The sequence below is a fragment of the Gymnodraco acuticeps genome, unplaced genomic scaffold, assembly GCF_902827175.1.
Source record: "Gymnodraco acuticeps unplaced genomic scaffold, fGymAcu1.1, whole genome shotgun sequence".
In the NCBI taxonomy this organism is placed as follows: domain Eukaryota; kingdom Metazoa; phylum Chordata; class Actinopteri; order Perciformes; family Bathydraconidae; genus Gymnodraco; species Gymnodraco acuticeps.
In genome coordinates, this window is record NW_022990441.1 from 3,179,033 (window position 1) to 3,197,970 (window position 18,938).

Genomic DNA, 18,938 nt, shown 5'->3' on the forward strand with positions numbered 1-18,938 from the left:
AATACCTTTAGTTGATTCGGATGAATGATGTGAAATATAATCAATACTTTATTTACACCTGGAGTAAATTCACAATCTACCCTGCAGCATACAAAGTCATTAAAACTATAGCTGCACTTTTAACAGCTTTAATAACACTTTAATGCATCAATACCTATAATCAAAACATACTAAATATATTATTCTGAAATGGACCAATCTGCATAACGAGTACTTTTACTTTTAGTACATATTTGTAATGCTAATACTGTTGTACTTTTAGTAGAGTAACATTTTGAATGCAGGATTTTTACTTGTAACAGAGCATTCATACACTCTGGTACTTCTACTTTTACTCAAGTACAAGATCTGAGTATTTCTCCCATCTCTGTTTATTACAGCTTGATGTTCAACAAGTGAAAGTTTACTATTGTGAGGTCACATCTGCCAATTTCAAGAGGTTTCTGCATGGTATGTTGAGAGACAGTCCGCTGATGCCCTCTGCTGACGGTGAGCACACATCAGACAAACATCACAGAACATGCAGATGATGCAAAGAAAAAAAAAATATATAAAATGATATAATATAATAATGTAAAATGTCTCTAAAACTCACACTTATTTTTCCCTGAATAGAATGCAACCTATTATTTTTATATACACAAGCCAAGTTAAAGTTAGTCAAAATGTTATCCCCAGACCCACAGGCTCTTTAATATTCGACCATGAGGGTTAAGAATGTAAGTTTGTGAATATTACATTAAGAAAAATTAGATAGACCAATTATTGTCATATTCAGCGAAACTAATCAATTCATTTTAGAAGTAGGCTAATATAAAGCGAGGCAGGTTTCAACACTCAAATCCTTGTTTCAGGGTAGCACAATAAATACATATCTAAAACAAAACAGGTAAAAATTAGAATCAATTAAGTAAAGTATTGTAAATTAAATAAAAATAAACGTATACATGCTCTTCAATTATATATTAATGTTGAGTAAAAAGTTACTAAGCAAAGAAGACGCCCCGTCTCATTCTGATGACGTGTACAATTTCAGTTTACCGAGGAGCTGTCTGGTTTCGTAGAGGCGATTTCTTTAATATCAGAAACACGCTTCTTCCCGTCAAACAGGTAGGACAGTCCGCTTCAACGTTTGTATCCATTATACAAACTGAAAATACGCTGAATCCGTGCAACAGTTTATCTTATTGGTGCTGAAATAGAGTCGTGGTGACCCCATGACAGCTTAGCTTGCTAACTAGCTAACCAGCTAACTGATGCAGTACGGTCAGGGCTGCTAGCTTACCCTGCTAGCTGGATGGCTAACTATCGCCAAGTTCAAGCTGCTACTATATGGTTAAACCTGTGACATGACATGAAAAAGCCTAAAAGTGGCTAGTTGTAAAGCTATCTATATAAAGGTACAATGGTTTATAATCGTAAAGTGCTGACTGAGATGATGGGTAACCGTGACAACACGTTGTACCGTAAAGCACTGATCATCATATGTTCTGTGCTCGGTTAGCTGTCAGTGGGAGCTGGTGTCTTTTCATTCCCTTCTCTCTGAATGTCATCACTGAAAGTTTATAATAGCATCAGAGGGAAATGCATAGTGTGTAAGTGCTTAAATCAAGATTGAAACATCTCTGTAATGTATTGTTTGCCTTTTGCCACAGTATATACAATGTGTTTTTAGGCTAAGATGCCTAATAACTCCTGCTAACGAAAGCTAGCCTTTCAGTTGACACTATTATACTTGCATATGTTTGATCCTTGTTTACGTTGCCCCTTTTCAAGTAATGAAATTAAAAAATACCTTGTACAGCATTGTATTGTGACCAGTGTCATAGATATTCATCGAATAGGATGTCCTAATAAGATGCAGGAAATATGACGTACAGAGACAGGAAATGTTTTAAGAAATGCACATATAACCCTCATTTGTTAAAACATGTTAGGTGGTTTGTTGGGGACACAAGTTCCAGTTAATTTGAATGAAGTTTTGATTAAAAAAAAGAAGAAGCTACCAAGCTAGCTGTTAAGGACAAGGTTCAGATGTTGTGCAGTTTTGCATTTGACTGGTGTACAGGTCAAGGTGATAGTGGGACAATGAATAAGATGATGAATTGTAGGGCTGCCCCCACTGTGGTAAACATATTGACTTATTGGTTGTCAAGTCAACTAAGATTTCTTCAGTAGGTTACTCATTTTGATGTTTTTGTTTTTTTAATTGAGGACACTTTTTTTTAAATGACTTGCATATTTCTGTTAAAGTGGTGCTTCTGAATGATTGTTTTGCGGACATCGCAGTTTAAGCTACCTGACAAGAAAAATCAACAAATCTATAAGATGAAAATAAATGTATGAGTATACATAGGAATTTCTTTAGTCAAATACTTTTTTGCGTGTGAGAGAATATACTCTGCATGCTCCTGTATCCCTTGCTCTGTTATTGAATGTCTTTATACTATTGACAGTTTTTGTGTCTGCATCGCTCCTTAAGGCTGGGATCTTGGATGGAGTGAGTGTTGATCCCCAATGAGATGACTGACCAGGGCAACAACAACCAGCATATCTCCCGCAACCCCTTTGCTGCTCTCTTCAGCTCAGTCGCTGATGCCAAGCAATTTGCATCTGGCCAGAAACCCGAACAGTCTGCTGAACCATGTGGGTAGAGTTATTCGAGCAATCTTCTGATGAGACGTATTGTCCGTGTTTTGAGGGATGCATACACATAAACACATTTATAACATAATGTCAGTGAAGTAAAGGTCATGTTAACATCTGGCTCAATTGTATCCACATTGTTTTTCATACCTACCCTCTGTCTCCTGTACAACAGTGGAGGACTCGGGAGAGAGCCATTCAGAGTCAGAAAACTCTGTTTCGGACAGCGTTGATGAAAATGACGATTCCGTGGCAGAGATCAGTCGCTCCTTCCGGTCCCGGCAGGAGCTGTGCGAACAACTCAATGTCAATCACATGATCCAGAGGATATTTCTCATCACTCTGGATAACAGTAAGTAGAAGGAGGAGAGTCATACGTTTTTGATCTGTAATTTATACTCCTTTTAGGGCTGCTCGATTATGGCAAAAATCATAATCTCGATTATTTGGGTCAATAATTGTAATTGCGATTATTAAATGTGATTATTCATTGACTTTGAAAACGTCCATTTATTGGAGAGAAAAAAAGTGAACAGTATGTTTTTAACAGTACTGAACTTTAAGTATAATTCATATATATATATATATTTTTTAAAAATCGTTTTATTTCGTAATCGTTGTTTTCGTAATCGTTGCAAGCCATAATCGTATCGCGATTAAAATACGATTAATTGAGCAGCCCTAACTCCTTTCATAGAGAATATGTGCGTGGGACTAAATTCCATTGACTACATGATGGACACAATAATATGAGACAGCTGTCACTGCCTCAATTCTGCTTGGTACATTTAGCAGAGACTGGTCTGCATTGAAGTTACTGATAAAAAGTGTATTTTGTTGTAAATTAACAACAAAAAGTTTTCCGATTAAATTCCTCCTCTATCAGATTCACTTTTGCTTTTAGATCCCCTTCTCTCTTCTTCTTTTCAAGTTTGCTTTCTCTCACTTTTGGTTTTGCATGATTAAATAACATTTAAATATTATTGTCATGCCAGGAAACGTTCATGTTAGATCCAATCCATATCAGGGTTGTGACCCATATAAATAGACACAACTAGAGTCAGAATAGGGTTACAGATGTAGAAGTAGTTACTAGTACTTTCGGCAATATCACGATAGCAGACTCTAGCTTTATGTTCATAATGAACCAGCAGCTGGGATTTGTTTATCTTGTAGCCCTTTAAAGCCAAAGATGACAGTGTGAAGCCCATGTGAATCTCTGGGGGTGAGACGATGTTGGAGAATCAAGTCAGATAATCCTCATTGACCTTTTTACATTTCCAGTTCATCACGTTTCCCTGCAGTACTTCCTTTTTTGTGGAAGGGACATTAGGCAGACAGACAGGAAGTTGTCTGATCATGTTAAGTCTGCTCTGTTGTCCCCCTGTTATTTCCAGTGCTCTAGCGACTTGGAAGTGTAATTTCCTGTAAGCACTGCAACAAATGACTCATAGTTCTTGACAATACAAAGACCTTGCACACTAAAGTCTTGCTGCTGACTCTCTCGACCACTGAGACCACCTAAGGGTGTGTGATGGTGATGAGGAAATGAATGTTAAAAGTCCCCCTGTTTTCACATTAATAAATTCTGTTGCACCTCAGTTTGAAATAAACCAGTAAAAACATTAATTGCATTTAACCCCCCATGTGTCTTTTTGCCAGTTGCAACAGCATTGCTGGTATTGTTTTCCCTGTGGAGTCTGTTTGTGTCTGTGGACATGTCATTTGGATGTTATGGTCAACTGTTCCTTTAAGCTTCATAGGTTGTTTTGTGTAATATGATTTGTGCAGACTTTATTTTAAGGACCCTGGTTATCACCCTTAGGTGACCCCAGTCTGAGAGGAGGTAATGGGATCCCCCCTCGCTGTGTTTACCTGGAGGAGATGGCTGCAGATCTGGATGAACAGGACTGGCTGGACTCGGATAACATAGAACAGGTCTGACGTCTTTTTGTGTCATCACTCCATTTGTCCCACATCCTGTTTCTACTAAATGTTAAGAACTTCTATCATTTTAGGATGTTTGAAAAATGTATTAGTGAGACTGATTTGTGTCTTTAGGCTCTGTTCAACCGTCTGCTGGTGCTAGAGCCGGGGAACAACCTCATCTACATGACGTCGTGCAGCGCTGTCAACCTGTCAGCTGACCGTGACGCTGGAGACACGAGTGCCATCCGTTACCCTCTTCGCCTGCTACCAGAGGTCCAAAGAAGAGGTGCGAGTTTTTCCTACAGGACTTGTTATCGTAGCACTTTAACTAACCTTTTTCAGAGATTACCAGTTGTAAATATTCTCATTCATTGGAACAGAAAAACAACCCTTTTGCACTATTGTATATGCATTTACTTGCACATCTCACAACATTCTCTTGCACTATTCTATTTCTATTGTTATTTCTTTCACTATTTGTATTGGTTTAATTTCTTTCATGTCCTATATATATTCATGTTGCATTGTTGGAGGAGCCTCGGACTTAAGTCTTTCATTGCCATATCTACACTGTAGCTACTTTGCGCATGACAATAAAGCCTTGAATTGAATTGAATAACCCATGCTCTTTCATAATTTAGTGACTGGATTATCTGTGTATTAGGTGACGAAGGTCCCGGAGAAGTTGCTGTCATTCGCTGTACGTTGTAAGAACCTGACAGTTTCCAACACACGGACAGTTCTGCTCACCCCAGAGATCTACGTCACACAGAACATCTATGAACAGCTTCTGGACTTGTTGCTGGAAGGTTTCCGCGCAGCACGTAGGTTCAGGACTGTTTCTTTCCTGCCTCGGTAAAGCTTTGCCTTGATTCTACTCTTCTCTGTTTCTTACAAAGCCGATGTGTTTCAGAGCCAGAAGAGGTGTTTGAGTTTTTGGAGGAGATCATTGCTGGCCTGCTCTCCGACCAGGAGGTGCGCACCTTTGGGGAGGTTATAGTACCGGTGCTGGATATCTTCCAGGGACGCATCAAAGACCTGGACCTGTGCCAGCCTCTTCTCTACTCCTACCTAGACGTCCTGCTCTACTTCAGCCACCATAAAGATATTGCCAAGGTCAGGAGAAACACACAGATGTTCATACGTTTTATCATAACTTTGACTACTGACAACAACTACAAAGTTCATTGCCCACCACTAATCGAGCAATATACAATAATTCATAGTACATCAAATAATCATATTCAGATAAACAGACATGGCCGAATATTTCACTCAGTTCTTTTTATTTTATTTTAAGGTGTTGGTGGAACACATTCAGCCCAAAGACCCAGCTAATGGTTTGCAGTACCAGAAGACCCTGCTGGGAACAGTGTTGAGTATCTCCTGCTTGTTGAGAACCCCAGGTGTGGTGGAGGGACATGGCTACTTCCTGAACCCCTCCCGCTCCAGTGCCCAGGAGACAAAGGTCCAGGAGGCCAACATCCACCAGGTAAAGAGACTCTCTTCAGCTTGATGTTGCTCCAAACGTCATTGTCTAACGATGTTTACTCTCCTTGTGTTGCAGTTTATGGGTCAGTTTCAGGACAAGCTTCACCAGATTTTGAAAAACCTGCTCCAGCGATCCAGTGAGACGCGTCACTTGCTGCTCTCGTGGTTGGGCGGCTGTCTGCAGGCTAACGCCGGCCGGGCCAAGATATGGGCCAATCAGATGCCAGAGATCTTCTTCCAGATGTACGCTTCAGATGCATTCTTCTTAAACTTGGGTGCAGCACTGCTGAAGCTGTGCCAGCCCTTCTGCCGGCCGCGGTCACCCAAACTCCTGACCTTTAACCCCACCTACTGTGCCCTGAAAGAGCTGAGCGAGGAAGAGAGGCGCAATCGCAATGTGCACGCCAGAGGTTATTACATTTGAAAATTAGCATCAATTTTACCAGTTAAAATACATTATCATCATTTTAAGTATTAGTGCAGCTGCTCTGGTGTTTGTATTGTCTTTATAAATGGGCTCATAGCAGTTTTGATTTATAGCATTTATTATTTTACAATTGTACAAACTACATTTTATGTCTAAATAATCCCCAATCTCTTACGCCAGATCTCGACAAGGAAACCTGTCTGATCCCTTTGCCCCCCCAGCAGCCGGTGGAGTCTGCTCAGTCGTACAGCCTGCTGACCGAAAACCTCATCCTCACACAACTCACCATGCATCTCGGCTTCCACAGGTGCATACCTTCAAAGAACTTTCATAAATAAATAAAGAAACTTCCTGTTTTACATACCCCACAGAAATGTAGCATACCTTATGTTCCTCATATTCACACCATATGTCAGCATTAACCCGTACTGTGTTTTTCTGTTTGTTCTGTGGCGTGCATGTGCAGACTCCACGAGCAGATGGTGAAGATGAACCAGTCTCTCCACCGGCTCCAGGTGACGTGGCAGGACGCCCAGCGATCGGGCAACCCCATGTCGGATCAGCTGCTGGAGCAGTTTGAGCGTCTGATGATTGTTTACCTGTCTACCAAAGCTGCCACCACTCAGCCCGCCATGCTGCAATGCTGCCTTAGCCTCCAAGCTTCCTCGGCTGCGCTGCTCGTTCAGCTGGGTGTGGGGAACCAGGGGCCTGAACATGTAGCACTCAGTTTCCCCCTGCCCCCCCTACAGAACACTGTGCTCTGCTACGTACCAGGTAGGTCAGGTCTCCCACTGCACTACAAACACAGTTGAACATAAAGCCGCTCAATCTTAAGCTTTGATTGATCAGTGGGTTCAAGGGAGGCTGACATTTCATTTCTATACATTTTTCATGCTTAAATCTCATCAGGTTGTTTCATGTTTTTATGTGTTATCTCGTAATTGGAGCATGTTTAAAAGTGTGTTGTGTAAACTTATACTTCAACAAATAATTGATAGAAATCCTTTTCCTATGATATGACGACACCTTGCAACTTGAAATCTTTAAAATTTCACACAGATTTTATTTTAAGATGTATTTCACTGTCGGGTTCAGGCTCAGAAAGAGATGTCAGTTAAAATAATTTAGGACCATTACATTAAAACCTTTAACTCTGCTTATATAATATATATAAGCGTCTTTGAGCATTAGGAAAAGCACTATACAAATCCCATATATTATTATATGCAGGTGATACGTCAATATTTAATTTATAAATGAATGAAACCCTCTTTAATGGTCACACATACATGCACGCAGCATACAAAGTGAAATATGGTCTCTGCTTTTAACCCATCCTAGTACTAGGAGCAGTGGGCAGCTATGTGCATGCAAGGAAGGGATTCATCACTTGTGGTAGAATGATTCATTGATGCTGAACATACCTTTTTATAATAGTCATCACTTCTGTATGCCTGTTCCGACAGAGTTCTTTGCAGAAAACATGGGAGATTTTTTCATCTTCCTGCGTCGATTTGCTGACGATGTTTTGGAGACTTCTGCAGAAAGTCTGGAGCAGATTCTTAACTTCATCACTGTCTTCATGGGAAACATAGAGAGGTACAAAACTACATCTACTATATCAGCGATTGTTGTCAGTTGAAAGGAATAATTGATGTCCAATGGGGTTTGAATGATGCAGACTGCCTTAGAGTGTTTGGCTCAATCCCCTCTGTCCTGCATGCACAACAGGATGAAGAACCCTCATTTAAGAGCAAAGCTGGCGGAGGTCCTAGAGGCGGTGATGCCCCACATGGAGCCGGTGGCTTCTGGTGCTATTCAGCCAATCGTGTTCCAGCGAGAGAGAGCCTTCTGCTCCTATAGACACGCACCTCAGCTGGCCGAGGCCCTCATCTCTGTGTTTGTAGACATCGAGTTCACAGGTATTGTATTCCTCACAATTTTCTATATGCTATCGTCGTAGTGATGCAAGCAGCATCGAACTGTATATAAAGTCCCCTTGAAAAGTCCAGTTCAGGTGCTGTCACAAGTACAATCACCTAGTGAAAATAACTTTATGTAAGGCCGCCTATGATGAAAACGAACATCCAAATGAGAAATTGAAGAAAAAAGAAAGTAGCAATGTTTGATTTCCTTTATTTTTCCTTTTATTAGGTGACCCTCATCAATTTGAACAGAAATTCAACTACAGGAGACCCATGTATCCCATCCTCAAGTACATGTGGACAAAAGAAAGCTACAGAGAGAGTATCAAGGTAAAAAAAAAAACTGGTGACTTTGAGGTTTTCCATCCAAGTAAACTGTTTTCAATGTTTTACATTTTTGTAAAAAAAAAAATGAACGGCCGTACAAAAAGAGGCTCACGTGTTTAATTATTAAATGTATTTGGTGTGTGCTCTCTTAATATCTAATCCTGTCTTAATCATGTTGCATGCTGTTCCAATAGGTAGAAATCAACTTTTAAATCCGTGAGAATGAAATCACCACTCCTGGCTTAATAATGAACATTACAATGTTGGTCAAAGACAAGTATCGGCTGGTCGGCCGCTCCTAGGTGTATTACAGAGTTTACGATGGGGAAACTTCATCAAGAGCAGACCTAGATTTTTGGTGAACAACAAAAAACTCTGCCAAAATGCCAATGTTTCCTCACTCTCATCACCACTCACTCAAATTGTGTCTATTTCTAGAGGAGTAGTAGAGAGGAAAGAAAACGGGCCGGGTAAACTGTCCAGGGTGTCATTTGGTTCCACTCAATGAACGCAAAGATTGGCTTAGGCCTCTTGACTCATGACTCATGACAGAGTGAAGGCAGTAGAGAGTATGAGGGCTGAAACAGGCATCTATGGTTTATCACCAGGGGATTTTATGTATTGGAAAATTGTAGTTTGTCGAGCAGATTGATCTAAATTGGCTCTTTATTAAGTTTGACATCTCTTGTTTCAGCACTTGGCGCACTATGCATCTGAGAACCTGGAGGCCATGAACCCCCCTCTGTTCCTCAGGTTCCTGAACCTCCTGATGAATGATGCCATCTTCCTACTGGATGAGGCTATTCAGGTAAGATAATTCAAACATGCACCACCTGACACCAATATGGCAAATAAACTTGTCCATTACATTACTATTGTGTAGTTTATAGTCAAGTACCATTATGGTTTGTTCGTCTGGTGTTTATTTAATCTTTTGCTGTGCTTACTTTGCATTCATTTTTTGGTAAAGGTCACATTTGCATAAAACACAAAGTACTGTGCACAAGGAGAACATCTGGCACAGAATTAGTCGATGATGGTCATATAAACGTAATTAATGACTTCAGTTTTTCATTAGCTAAAAAAAAAACCTATCTTATCTCATAGTACCTGAGTAAAATCAAGGTCCTTCAGTTGGAGCGGGACAGAGGGGAGTGGGAGGGCCTGGCCCCCGATGCCCGGAGAGAGAAGGAATCGAGCCTGCAGATGTTGGGACAGCTGGGACGCTTCCACAACATCATGTCTAATGAGACCATCGGCACCCTGGCCTTCCTCACATCAGGTCAGAAAACACTTGATTCTTCATGTTGATTCATCCATTTAAAGTTTGTCTTCCCCCCTCCCTTGTGTGTTTTGCTTTTAACAAAGTTCTCTTTTCCAGACATCAAGGGGATCTTCGTGCATCCCTTCCTGGCTGAGAGGATCATCTCCATGCTGAATTATTTTCTGCAGCACTTAGTGGGCCCTAAGATGGGGGCCCTTAAAGTCAAGGACTTCAGTGAGTTTGACTTCAAGCCCCAGCAGCTTGTTTCTGACATCTGCACCATCTACCTGAATCTGGGGTATGTAGTAAACACTGAACATATTCTCTTGTTTTCTGACGTTATCTTATTGGTGCTATATCCTCTGAAGATGAAATACAGTGATCATTATTGTGGTCCAATTAATTTGTAAATACAATTTTGTTTCTGTCTTTGGCAGTGATGAGGAGAATTTCTGTGCTACAGTCCCAAAGGATGGACGATCGTACTCTGCCGCCCTCTTCTCCCAAACAGTGAGGGTGCTGAAGAAGATAAACAAGCCTGGGGACATGATCGTGGCGTTTGGACTCCTTGCTGATAAAATAAAGGTATCTTTTGTCTTGCAGGGTTCCCCCAGATCCTGGAAAAACGATTGCCCAATTCTCAGTCATTGAAAACGTCCAGGAAAATTATTTCAAAATTCTCCTATTTTTAGCTTATCATTTATTAATGACTGCCAAGGGTTAGAAAGCAATAAGATTTCCATCTTAATGGTCTAGGTCAGGGGTAGCCAACACGGTGCCGCGGGCACTTAGTCGCCCGCAGGGGCAACGTGAGTCGCCTGCGGGGCATGTTCTAAAAATAGCTCGCCAAGCAAATCCAAAATGTATAAAATACACAAAACAAAAAAGGAAATGTAATTAAAAGAATCTACCCTATGCATAAACGAAACCTAAATCATAGCGAACTCTATCTACTTACTACAACTCTATATCTATCTAACACCCCTCCTCCCCCCACCCCCACAATGAATATCGACCAATCGCGTTCTTGCTTGATTTGCGGAACCAGCGTTGCAGTCGGGAAGAAAAACAATGTGGCACCTCCACGCTGATTTTCCTTCTGGCAGAATCTACACAACACATCAGCCCCATTAAACACAGCCTAGTCATGCCAGCCTATACTGCACATGAGGGGCAGAGTTTTACTGTGTGTGTTGCAACTTGCATATATATTTATTCCACTTGACGCACACACACGCATGGCGTAATTTCCACTGGGGACAGGGGGGACATGTCCCCCGCTCGTTTCGAAATCCCGTTTGTGTCCCCCCACTTTACAAATATGTTTATTATTATTTTTTAACGCAAGCTGTCATCGCCACGGAGGAGCACACAGCCTCTGTGAGCGAGCGAGACAGAGAGAGAGCGAGCGAGCGCGAGAGCTAGGGAGGGAGAGAGAGAGCGAGAGAGCTAGGGAGAGCACACCTTTATCTATTTAATATAGATAAAGTAAGAAATCATTCCAATGTGTACTATAGTACAGTAAAAAAACAGTTTAAAAGAGGAGTGATTAGTCAAATATGCATAAAGAAAAAGAAAGAATGCTAACTAGGTAACATAAGATAAGAATAAACAAGTTTAAATGATTTGTTATTGGTTGTGATCATATTCTAAAGATGTTTGGATTATTGAAAAGTATACAGCTCCCTTTCATCTGAGAGTTGAGAGCTGTATCCATAAATTCATGTTGTGCTCAAAGTGCACCAGATTGATGCATTTAACTTCAACATTGGAAAAAACATCTTCCCGGGGAGCATGCCCCCGGACCCCACTAGAGGAGGTGAGGCCCGTCCACCCCCAAATAAAGCAGGTTAAAATAATTACATTGAATACATGTTCTTTTAGTAAACACTGCAAACGGGTCCCACAGACCCAAACAGCACACAAAGGTTAAAGGTCAGCATATAATAATGTTATAAGTCATGCAGGTTGGATGACATTACAAGACGTGCTTTCTTTCTAACTTGTTTTAAACTGTTAAATTGTTAAGCATGTACTGTATGGTTCAGTTGTTTAGTTTAGCTGCTTGCTACTTGTTTAGTATGTAATAGTTTTAGTTTCGTCATTAATCTCTGGCTGGGAGAATTGGTTTCAAATGTGGGTTAGGCCTCGGTCACAACAATGAATTTGACGTCCACAGAGAGGAACAGGTTAGTGTATGGCGTGTTCAGTGTCACTGCATCACTGCAAGTGGCCTGGAAAATAATGTCTAGAAAAAGATTGGGAACCCAGACTTAGAAGCTTTTTTAGGGATCTTTGACCTGTTCTCTGTGGTAAAGAGAGGTTAAAACACACAAAGGATTCATTGTCATTGCACCTCTCCTTTAGCCCCATGCAGACAGACAGCAGCAGGAAGAGGAGACGTATGCAGATGCCCCGGATGAGTTCCTGGATCCCATCATGTCCACTCTGATGCTCGACCCGGTCCTCCTCCCTTCCTCCAGTGTCACAGTTGACCGCTCAACTATAGCAAGGCATCTCCTCAGGTAGGGTACTTCCTAAAAGCACTAGAGTTACCTGAAATAATTGTTTCTTTCTGTATGCAGCAAAATTGGTACTGTACATCTTGTCTTTATTGTAATCTGATCACTTTTAACCATCACAATAGACTTGAAGGGAAAGCTTGGTGCGCAGAAGTAACCATTAATTTATACACATATGTCTTCCTCGTAGTGACCAGACAGACCCTTTCAACCGCAGTCCTCTGACCATGGACCAGATCAGGCCAAACGAGGAACTCAAGCAGCAGATCTTACAGTGGCTGGATAAGCATAAGCAGGAGAGGCAGCAGCTGGGACCCAGTGGCTAGCCGCGAATCCTCGCTGTGATAAACAATGACTGCATCCCTGTTTTCTTTCACAGCTTACATCTAGCGTGCTCCTCTGCTTCTTGTCTAATCCATGGTGTGCTTGCCTCTGTGGATTTCTTCAGACTAACATTGCATTAGCCTTTACATGCAGACTTCACGCTCCGTGGATTCCCTCTGGGAAAAACTGTCCAGGCAAAACTGTAGCCCACAGGCTGGTGACGACTTCAAAATCCATACCAACCCACACAGTAGCTGTTTGAGTCCCATGATGCCCCGTGGTACCATGATGCACCCGCTGGTCTCTCTCCCTGAATACTGTGTATTAATTAGCTCATTATTACAATCAGAACTGTGGCCAGAAGCATCAGTTTCAACAGGACTTGTTGAATGTACTGAATGAACTCCTGACTGACCAGCCGGCCCAAACCAGATTTTATACTGCAAGGTGAGTATTTTGGGGAACTGTTAAAGCAGAACATGGAGGAAATGGTTAGGATTTAACTTCATGAAAGAGAAAACACTGCCTCTTAAAGTTCTTGAACACCCAACGTTTCAGCATATTAGGTTAAGTCTCAAGCGGAATTGTAAATAAAATGAGCAATTAAAGGCAACAGCAAAGGTAAAACTGAAGTTGATGTGTGTGACTTTTATTTTAGTGGAGATAATCTACATTTAGATGGAGATGTTTAAAATAATTGTCACTATTATAAGCATACTGAAGCATAAAACCATACAGACTACACTTTTTCTGTATTTTAACCTTTATATTTAAGTGTTAAGTCCACCTGCCTTTAATTAAGTAGTAATGACAGAACTCATTAGGGTCTGAGTCTGAGAGCTTGTTTACTAATAGGTTGTTGGATAAGGATTTAAACTGTGTTTAACTTACTACTCAGTAATAACACTAATCTAAAACCTATTTTCTATTGGGGGCCAGTCTTAACTAAAATCCCATATTAAAATCAGTTAATGGTTGAGCATGGCTTTGGTAGCCTTGCTAGGTATACTCAAAGTGGTTAAAAAAGTAATACTAATGAACAGTGGTGTGATGGCCACCCAAATCAAATGTGTTTCGTCCTTGGAAAATAGATTTTTACTCACAACTTGTAATAAAAAATGTCTCAGACTTTAGAAAACTCCTTTCAGAGCAACAGTAGAAATAATACAATTAATTTCACTGAGTACTTTTTATGACATTACACTCAAATCTCTGAAGTGCCACTTTGAGACACACAGCAGTTATAAAAAAACAAAATAACTGCTCTTGGCACAAAAAGCAGTCGCAGAAACATGATAAAAATACATCGAGACTAGTTTAAAAAAAATTGAGACACGGCAAGTCTCAACATTTGCTGATCTTGCTTCACAGGGGGCGAAACATACATTTATGAAATGTTATTTGGCTAGTTTATCATAAAAATGTTTAAAGATCACAATATTTTATAAATAAACTCAAACCTTAATTTTGTTGATTTTAAGGTCTTACTGTACAATGATCACATTTTTGGATCAAAACATAATAGAAAAGCTAAATTATAGGGTGTTCAATAATTTTTGACTGGCAGTGTATTTATTAATAATTTTCACTCTTTGATTAAACATTCACCAGATTAACTGATGTATCCTAATCTTGTATTTTGAACTAATTTACTGATTTATTTTAACATATGGGCAAACAAATGATCAATGGGTCAAGAACAGATTGGTGCCTACAATCAAGAGCCTTGCAGTTAATGTCAGTGAATGAGGATCTGACTTATTTCATACTAAAGAGAAATAATGATGAGTTTGTTTCTTTAGGGCGTTACAGGGAGCTATGGGTAGAATATAAGAGAAGGATCAGAATAAGATGACTCTTTTTTTAGTAGCTTTTTCAATTAAAGAGTTTTAATTCAAAATCGAGTGTGGTTGAAAAAAATGGCAAAAAGTGAGAAAGATGATGTATTAGTTGGCATGCCCTCATACTGTATGTTGAATATCTACCACCTGAATGATTACATGGGTTAAATTATAATGCAATATTTTTGTTTTAATTGTGATTATAAAATGTTTATTTTGGATGTACATTATGATTAATAAATAAAACTAATATGCGTTATATAACACATTGTAATGTTCTCCTTCAGATATATGACAAGAGTTAAGTACATTGCAACATGTAAAATGTGTGTTTTGCTATTGGACCACCACAAATAGGGAATGTACAACAAATAAATAGAAGTTTAACTCAAAAGACCACTTTAAATATAGATTATAGTATATTATGTAAATGCCGCATGTTTAAGAACAAGCTTGAGGTACATTTATCTCAAGGACAATATGAATATGAGAATATTTTATTTTCCGTCAATAACTGGGTCTCAGGTTTGAGGGTCCTTAACATTCTTTATAATGTCTCCAGGCTATTTCCAAACAGTAGGCTATAGTAGTGGTGACTATATGTCAGGAAATGTAAGCAGGTATGTGTGACATTTTTGAGAGCCAGAACCCCCCTTGTTCTCTATGTACTAACAATTCTCACATCTTTAAGAGCTCAAAGCCTCAAACTAATTTGTTTTGAGACACTCAAGCTCCTATAATAGTGCTTGGAGCTGCTCCTGGTTGTAACTTGCACATAGTTAACATCATAAACTTTAACATTTAACCTAACAATCCCTATTAATGAGAATCTAGAAGCACTTTCAGCTTGTAGGTATTGCACATTTGTTATTGGATTGTCCACTCGATACAGTCCACTTTTGATTGGAAATAAAAATAAAAAAAAGCTTTAGGTGGCATTTCCAGATGCATACAGAAGATCGCTAAAGCTCCTCAAGTGCTCACTCATTGTATGTTTGTGACTATATTATTCCCACCTTTTAGTCCTTGCTGAGGAATTTCATGTACAAATGAATGTGATTATTAATATATTGAAAAATGTAATGACCCTAACTAAGTTTACGAGAGGGACCCAGTATGGCTCTTCTATTAGAAACATTGAAACTAATGTATTTAACGCATGTGTCACTGTGGATGTGTAATCTGCAATTATTTTTTAATCAGTGTTGTTTTTATTATCAATTGTATACTGATATTGAGCTATAGGCCATGTCAGAAATGAAGTTCAATTGAATTAAGACTTTGTGAAGGATCACACCTGATGAGAGGCTGATCATGTCCAAAAACCCTACAGCTGGCAGGTGGCTGCAGCACCAGGGACAGGGTACATAACTTTTCTAGCTTCAAGCATTTCAGAGCAGTTTTAAAAGAGAGAAAACATTTATTCTAAAAAATACCAAGTATTGTGGTGTTTAAGGGATTGGAGGAACAGAGCAACACTCTTCAATGGGATGAAGGATTTATTGCAACGCCCCTGATTGATTAATTTACAGGTAACTATTATAATGAATAGGCTACTATTGTTTTCTTCTGTTGTGGTTTGTATTGAAGTTTGTCTGAAGCTTATGAAAGTCCTTTTTTAGGAAACAAAATAGTAAGCCAACGGTCTTGTTCTTGCTTGCGATTCAAGTGCGAGGCTCCTTTCCCGGGCAAAGCCCCTGAACCTGATTTGGATTCAGCCATGCAGAGTCTGAACAGGGCCGCTGAGAAAATGCATTGTCGGGGTTACTTCAGTTCCGCCCCGCAACCTGCATAACGACGTGTCGGCCAGTGAGAGCGCAGCGCTGTGGTAGAGGTTGTTTATGTGGAGTGCTGGGTTAGGGTTCCGCCCACCGAGGTATCTCTGATCGCAGGGCAGACAGGCAGAGAGTGTAAAATGGCGCACAGCTGTCGGTGGCGGTTCCCCGCTCGGCCCGGAGGGAGCTGCAACTCCGGTACCGGGAGGAGAGCGGGCCGAATTAGGGTTACTGCCTCTCTGCGAAATGTCTCTGGAGCCCACCCTATCGCAGCTGGGCTCGGACCCGGGTTTGATGCTGCACTACAGGTCTCTTCGGTTATCGGGAGCAACCTGCAGAAATTTCGGGATGTTTTGGGGGAATCGAGTGACTCGAGCAGCGGGGAGGTAAGCACAGCACCGGACAGCATCATTGTAACCCGGGAGCATCGGTTAGACCAATGCCGGCCACGGGTAATACGGAGAGCCCGTTTCAGATGAACGGCTAACGGTTACTCTGCCCAACCGTTTACCATATTTTCCTCCTCATAACGTTAAGTGTGACTGTAAGCAAACTTGTCATTTCCAGGATGCTCAGTTAACTTTGAGTTGGTTGTTTGGCCTTAAACTCTACAGTAAGGCGTTATTACGTTGACTTTGGTTTTAAACAACACAAACACCCAATGTTTCTCAGATTTATAGTCACAACGGTCCTACTGGAAATAAAGTTTTCTTCCCCTCAGAGGAGTGTGAGGACAGGCTACATCCACACAGCTTGTTGGACTGGTGCTAACGTTGGTCTGCTAACCCGACCAAAACACTGTAGAGAAACACTGGTGTAATTTAGTTAATTAAAACATGCAATACAATAAACACCTAACCCTTTATAGGCGATATTTATATGACTAACACAGTATGCAACTGAGCTGTACAAATGGTATAATAGTTAGCTTCTTGACATTAGCTTGACGTGAAGCCTTTAAGGCTGAGCATGTTCCCTTCTAATTCATGTACATCAACACAGTGAAAGTTATCATCAGTTAGCATTAATATTATTTTTTACAGTGAAATATGAAATAAACATCGGTGAATGTTTGTAATAACGAGGGTTCATTGTGGTGTTATAGCATGGGTCCTTCAAGATAACCTGTAATGTGTTTGAAAACAAGAGATGTCAACTTTAAGGAGGTCCACAATTGTGGTTTGTAACAAGCTAACGTGAACTTAGCGTCTGTCTGCAACCTAACCCCTGAAAGGGTTTTTAATTAACCACTTTACCTGTTAGGGTTTTCATATAGGGCATTTTTGCCCAAAAAAAATCTTAATATTTACAACAAGACCTCGAATGCTGGCTGTTTGCATTGAGGTGTCAACCTTATAGCAATGCTTGGCTAACATAGCTGATTGGTTAGCTCGCAGGCTAGCTGTCTACTAACAGCTAATACTACACCATTATTATCATGTCGTAAGCGGTGTTAAAGTTGCAGGTTTGCTCGGGAGGTTGTTGTGTTTACCTCCGGTCAGCATTATGCTACGTATCGGGTTAATACATACTAGCCAAAGTTGGCGGATATCATGCACAAAACTAAATCATTACCATTGCTGTTTGGTGTTAAGCTAGGACAGCTACCATGCTACGCACTCCGCCACGCTAGCCATCGGGGCTATTGCTGATGCATAGGAAAATGGGAGGTGGACATGTTTTCCCCTTCTCTACACAGCCAGTACTGAGCTATTACCAAAAATAATATCGGTTTTTATCATGCTTGGAGAAGCCGTCTGATACACAGCCACATCTCAAAATCACTCTCCTCTGTGTTCCAATGCCTTACTAAGAGTGTATCGTCAGGGTTTGGTGTGTGATTCGTCTCGTTTTTATTAGAGAAACGATACTTTCTAGTGACAGAGCGTGTGCAGGGCTGCCTACAATAACAACGAGCCCCTTCTTGACGGGCCGTGTGATGTGGGGGTGTGTTCGCCTTAGCGAACTACCATCTTCCTCTTCCATGATGAGCAGCATGCGTTCATTGCAGTGGGAGTACACTGTGTGGGGATGTTTACCAGTAGCTCCACTGCTCCACAGACGGCTTATTTGGTTGTAGCACAGCAGTATTTACATGCTTTCTAGTTAGATATTCCGTTTTCTTATTCTGAACTTTAGAAAACATGTGTGCATATATTTTTGAATAGTTATAATGAGAATATAATAAGTCATTGTATAGCTCGGCAGCAGAATATTTACATATATTTTTGGATGTATTTTATAAAATAGTATTTTACACTATGCATGCAATAGAAACATGATTTATTTGTTATAAAATATAATATATGTGAGCAAATAACTTATTAGGTAACTATGTCAATAAAGACAATATATCCGTATTTGGATGTAGGCACTGGCAGACTGGACCAATACATCTATGGAACTTGTATTATATAGGCCCATGCAGATTGTGGACAAAGCATGTTGATTTAGTTTACATAAGTTT

At 40.3% G+C, this 18,938-nt stretch overlaps 2 protein-coding genes across 7 annotated transcripts in view; both read left to right on the top strand.

Annotated features, from left to right (window-relative positions):
- The first annotated feature begins 1,027 nt into the window (after positions 1-1,027).
- Positions 1,028-14,960, top strand: ube4a (ubiquitination factor E4A (UFD2 homolog, yeast)). The gene is given in 21 exon segments (XM_034225621.1): positions 1,028-1,110; positions 2,457-2,646; positions 2,822-2,998; positions 4,472-4,584; positions 4,708-4,827; positions 4,829-4,861; positions 5,240-5,399; positions 5,489-5,691; positions 5,876-6,067; positions 6,143-6,476; positions 6,674-6,800; positions 6,960-7,267; positions 7,960-8,092; positions 8,225-8,415; positions 8,648-8,748; positions 9,440-9,553; positions 9,853-10,027; positions 10,127-10,307; positions 10,447-10,594; positions 12,377-12,534; positions 12,722-14,960. Coding segments are annotated over 20 exon segments (3,228 nt in total). The 5' UTR covers positions 1,028-1,110; positions 2,457-2,522; the 3' UTR covers positions 12,858-14,960.
- A 1,580-nt stretch (positions 14,961-16,540) lies between these two features.
- kmt2a (lysine (K)-specific methyltransferase 2A) overlaps positions 16,541-18,938 on the top strand; it is a 48,833-nt gene continuing 46,435 nt past the window's right edge. For 5 of the 6 annotated variants that reach the window (XM_034225665.1, XM_034225666.1, XM_034225669.1 and 2 more), the window contains exon 1: positions 16,541-16,857. In XM_034225665.1, the coding sequence (XP_034081556.1) occupies positions 16,612-16,857 (246 nt within the window). In that variant the 5' untranslated portion in view covers positions 16,541-16,611. The remainder of the gene's footprint in view (positions 16,858-18,938) is intronic. The other variant, XM_034225668.1, reaches the window with a different exon arrangement.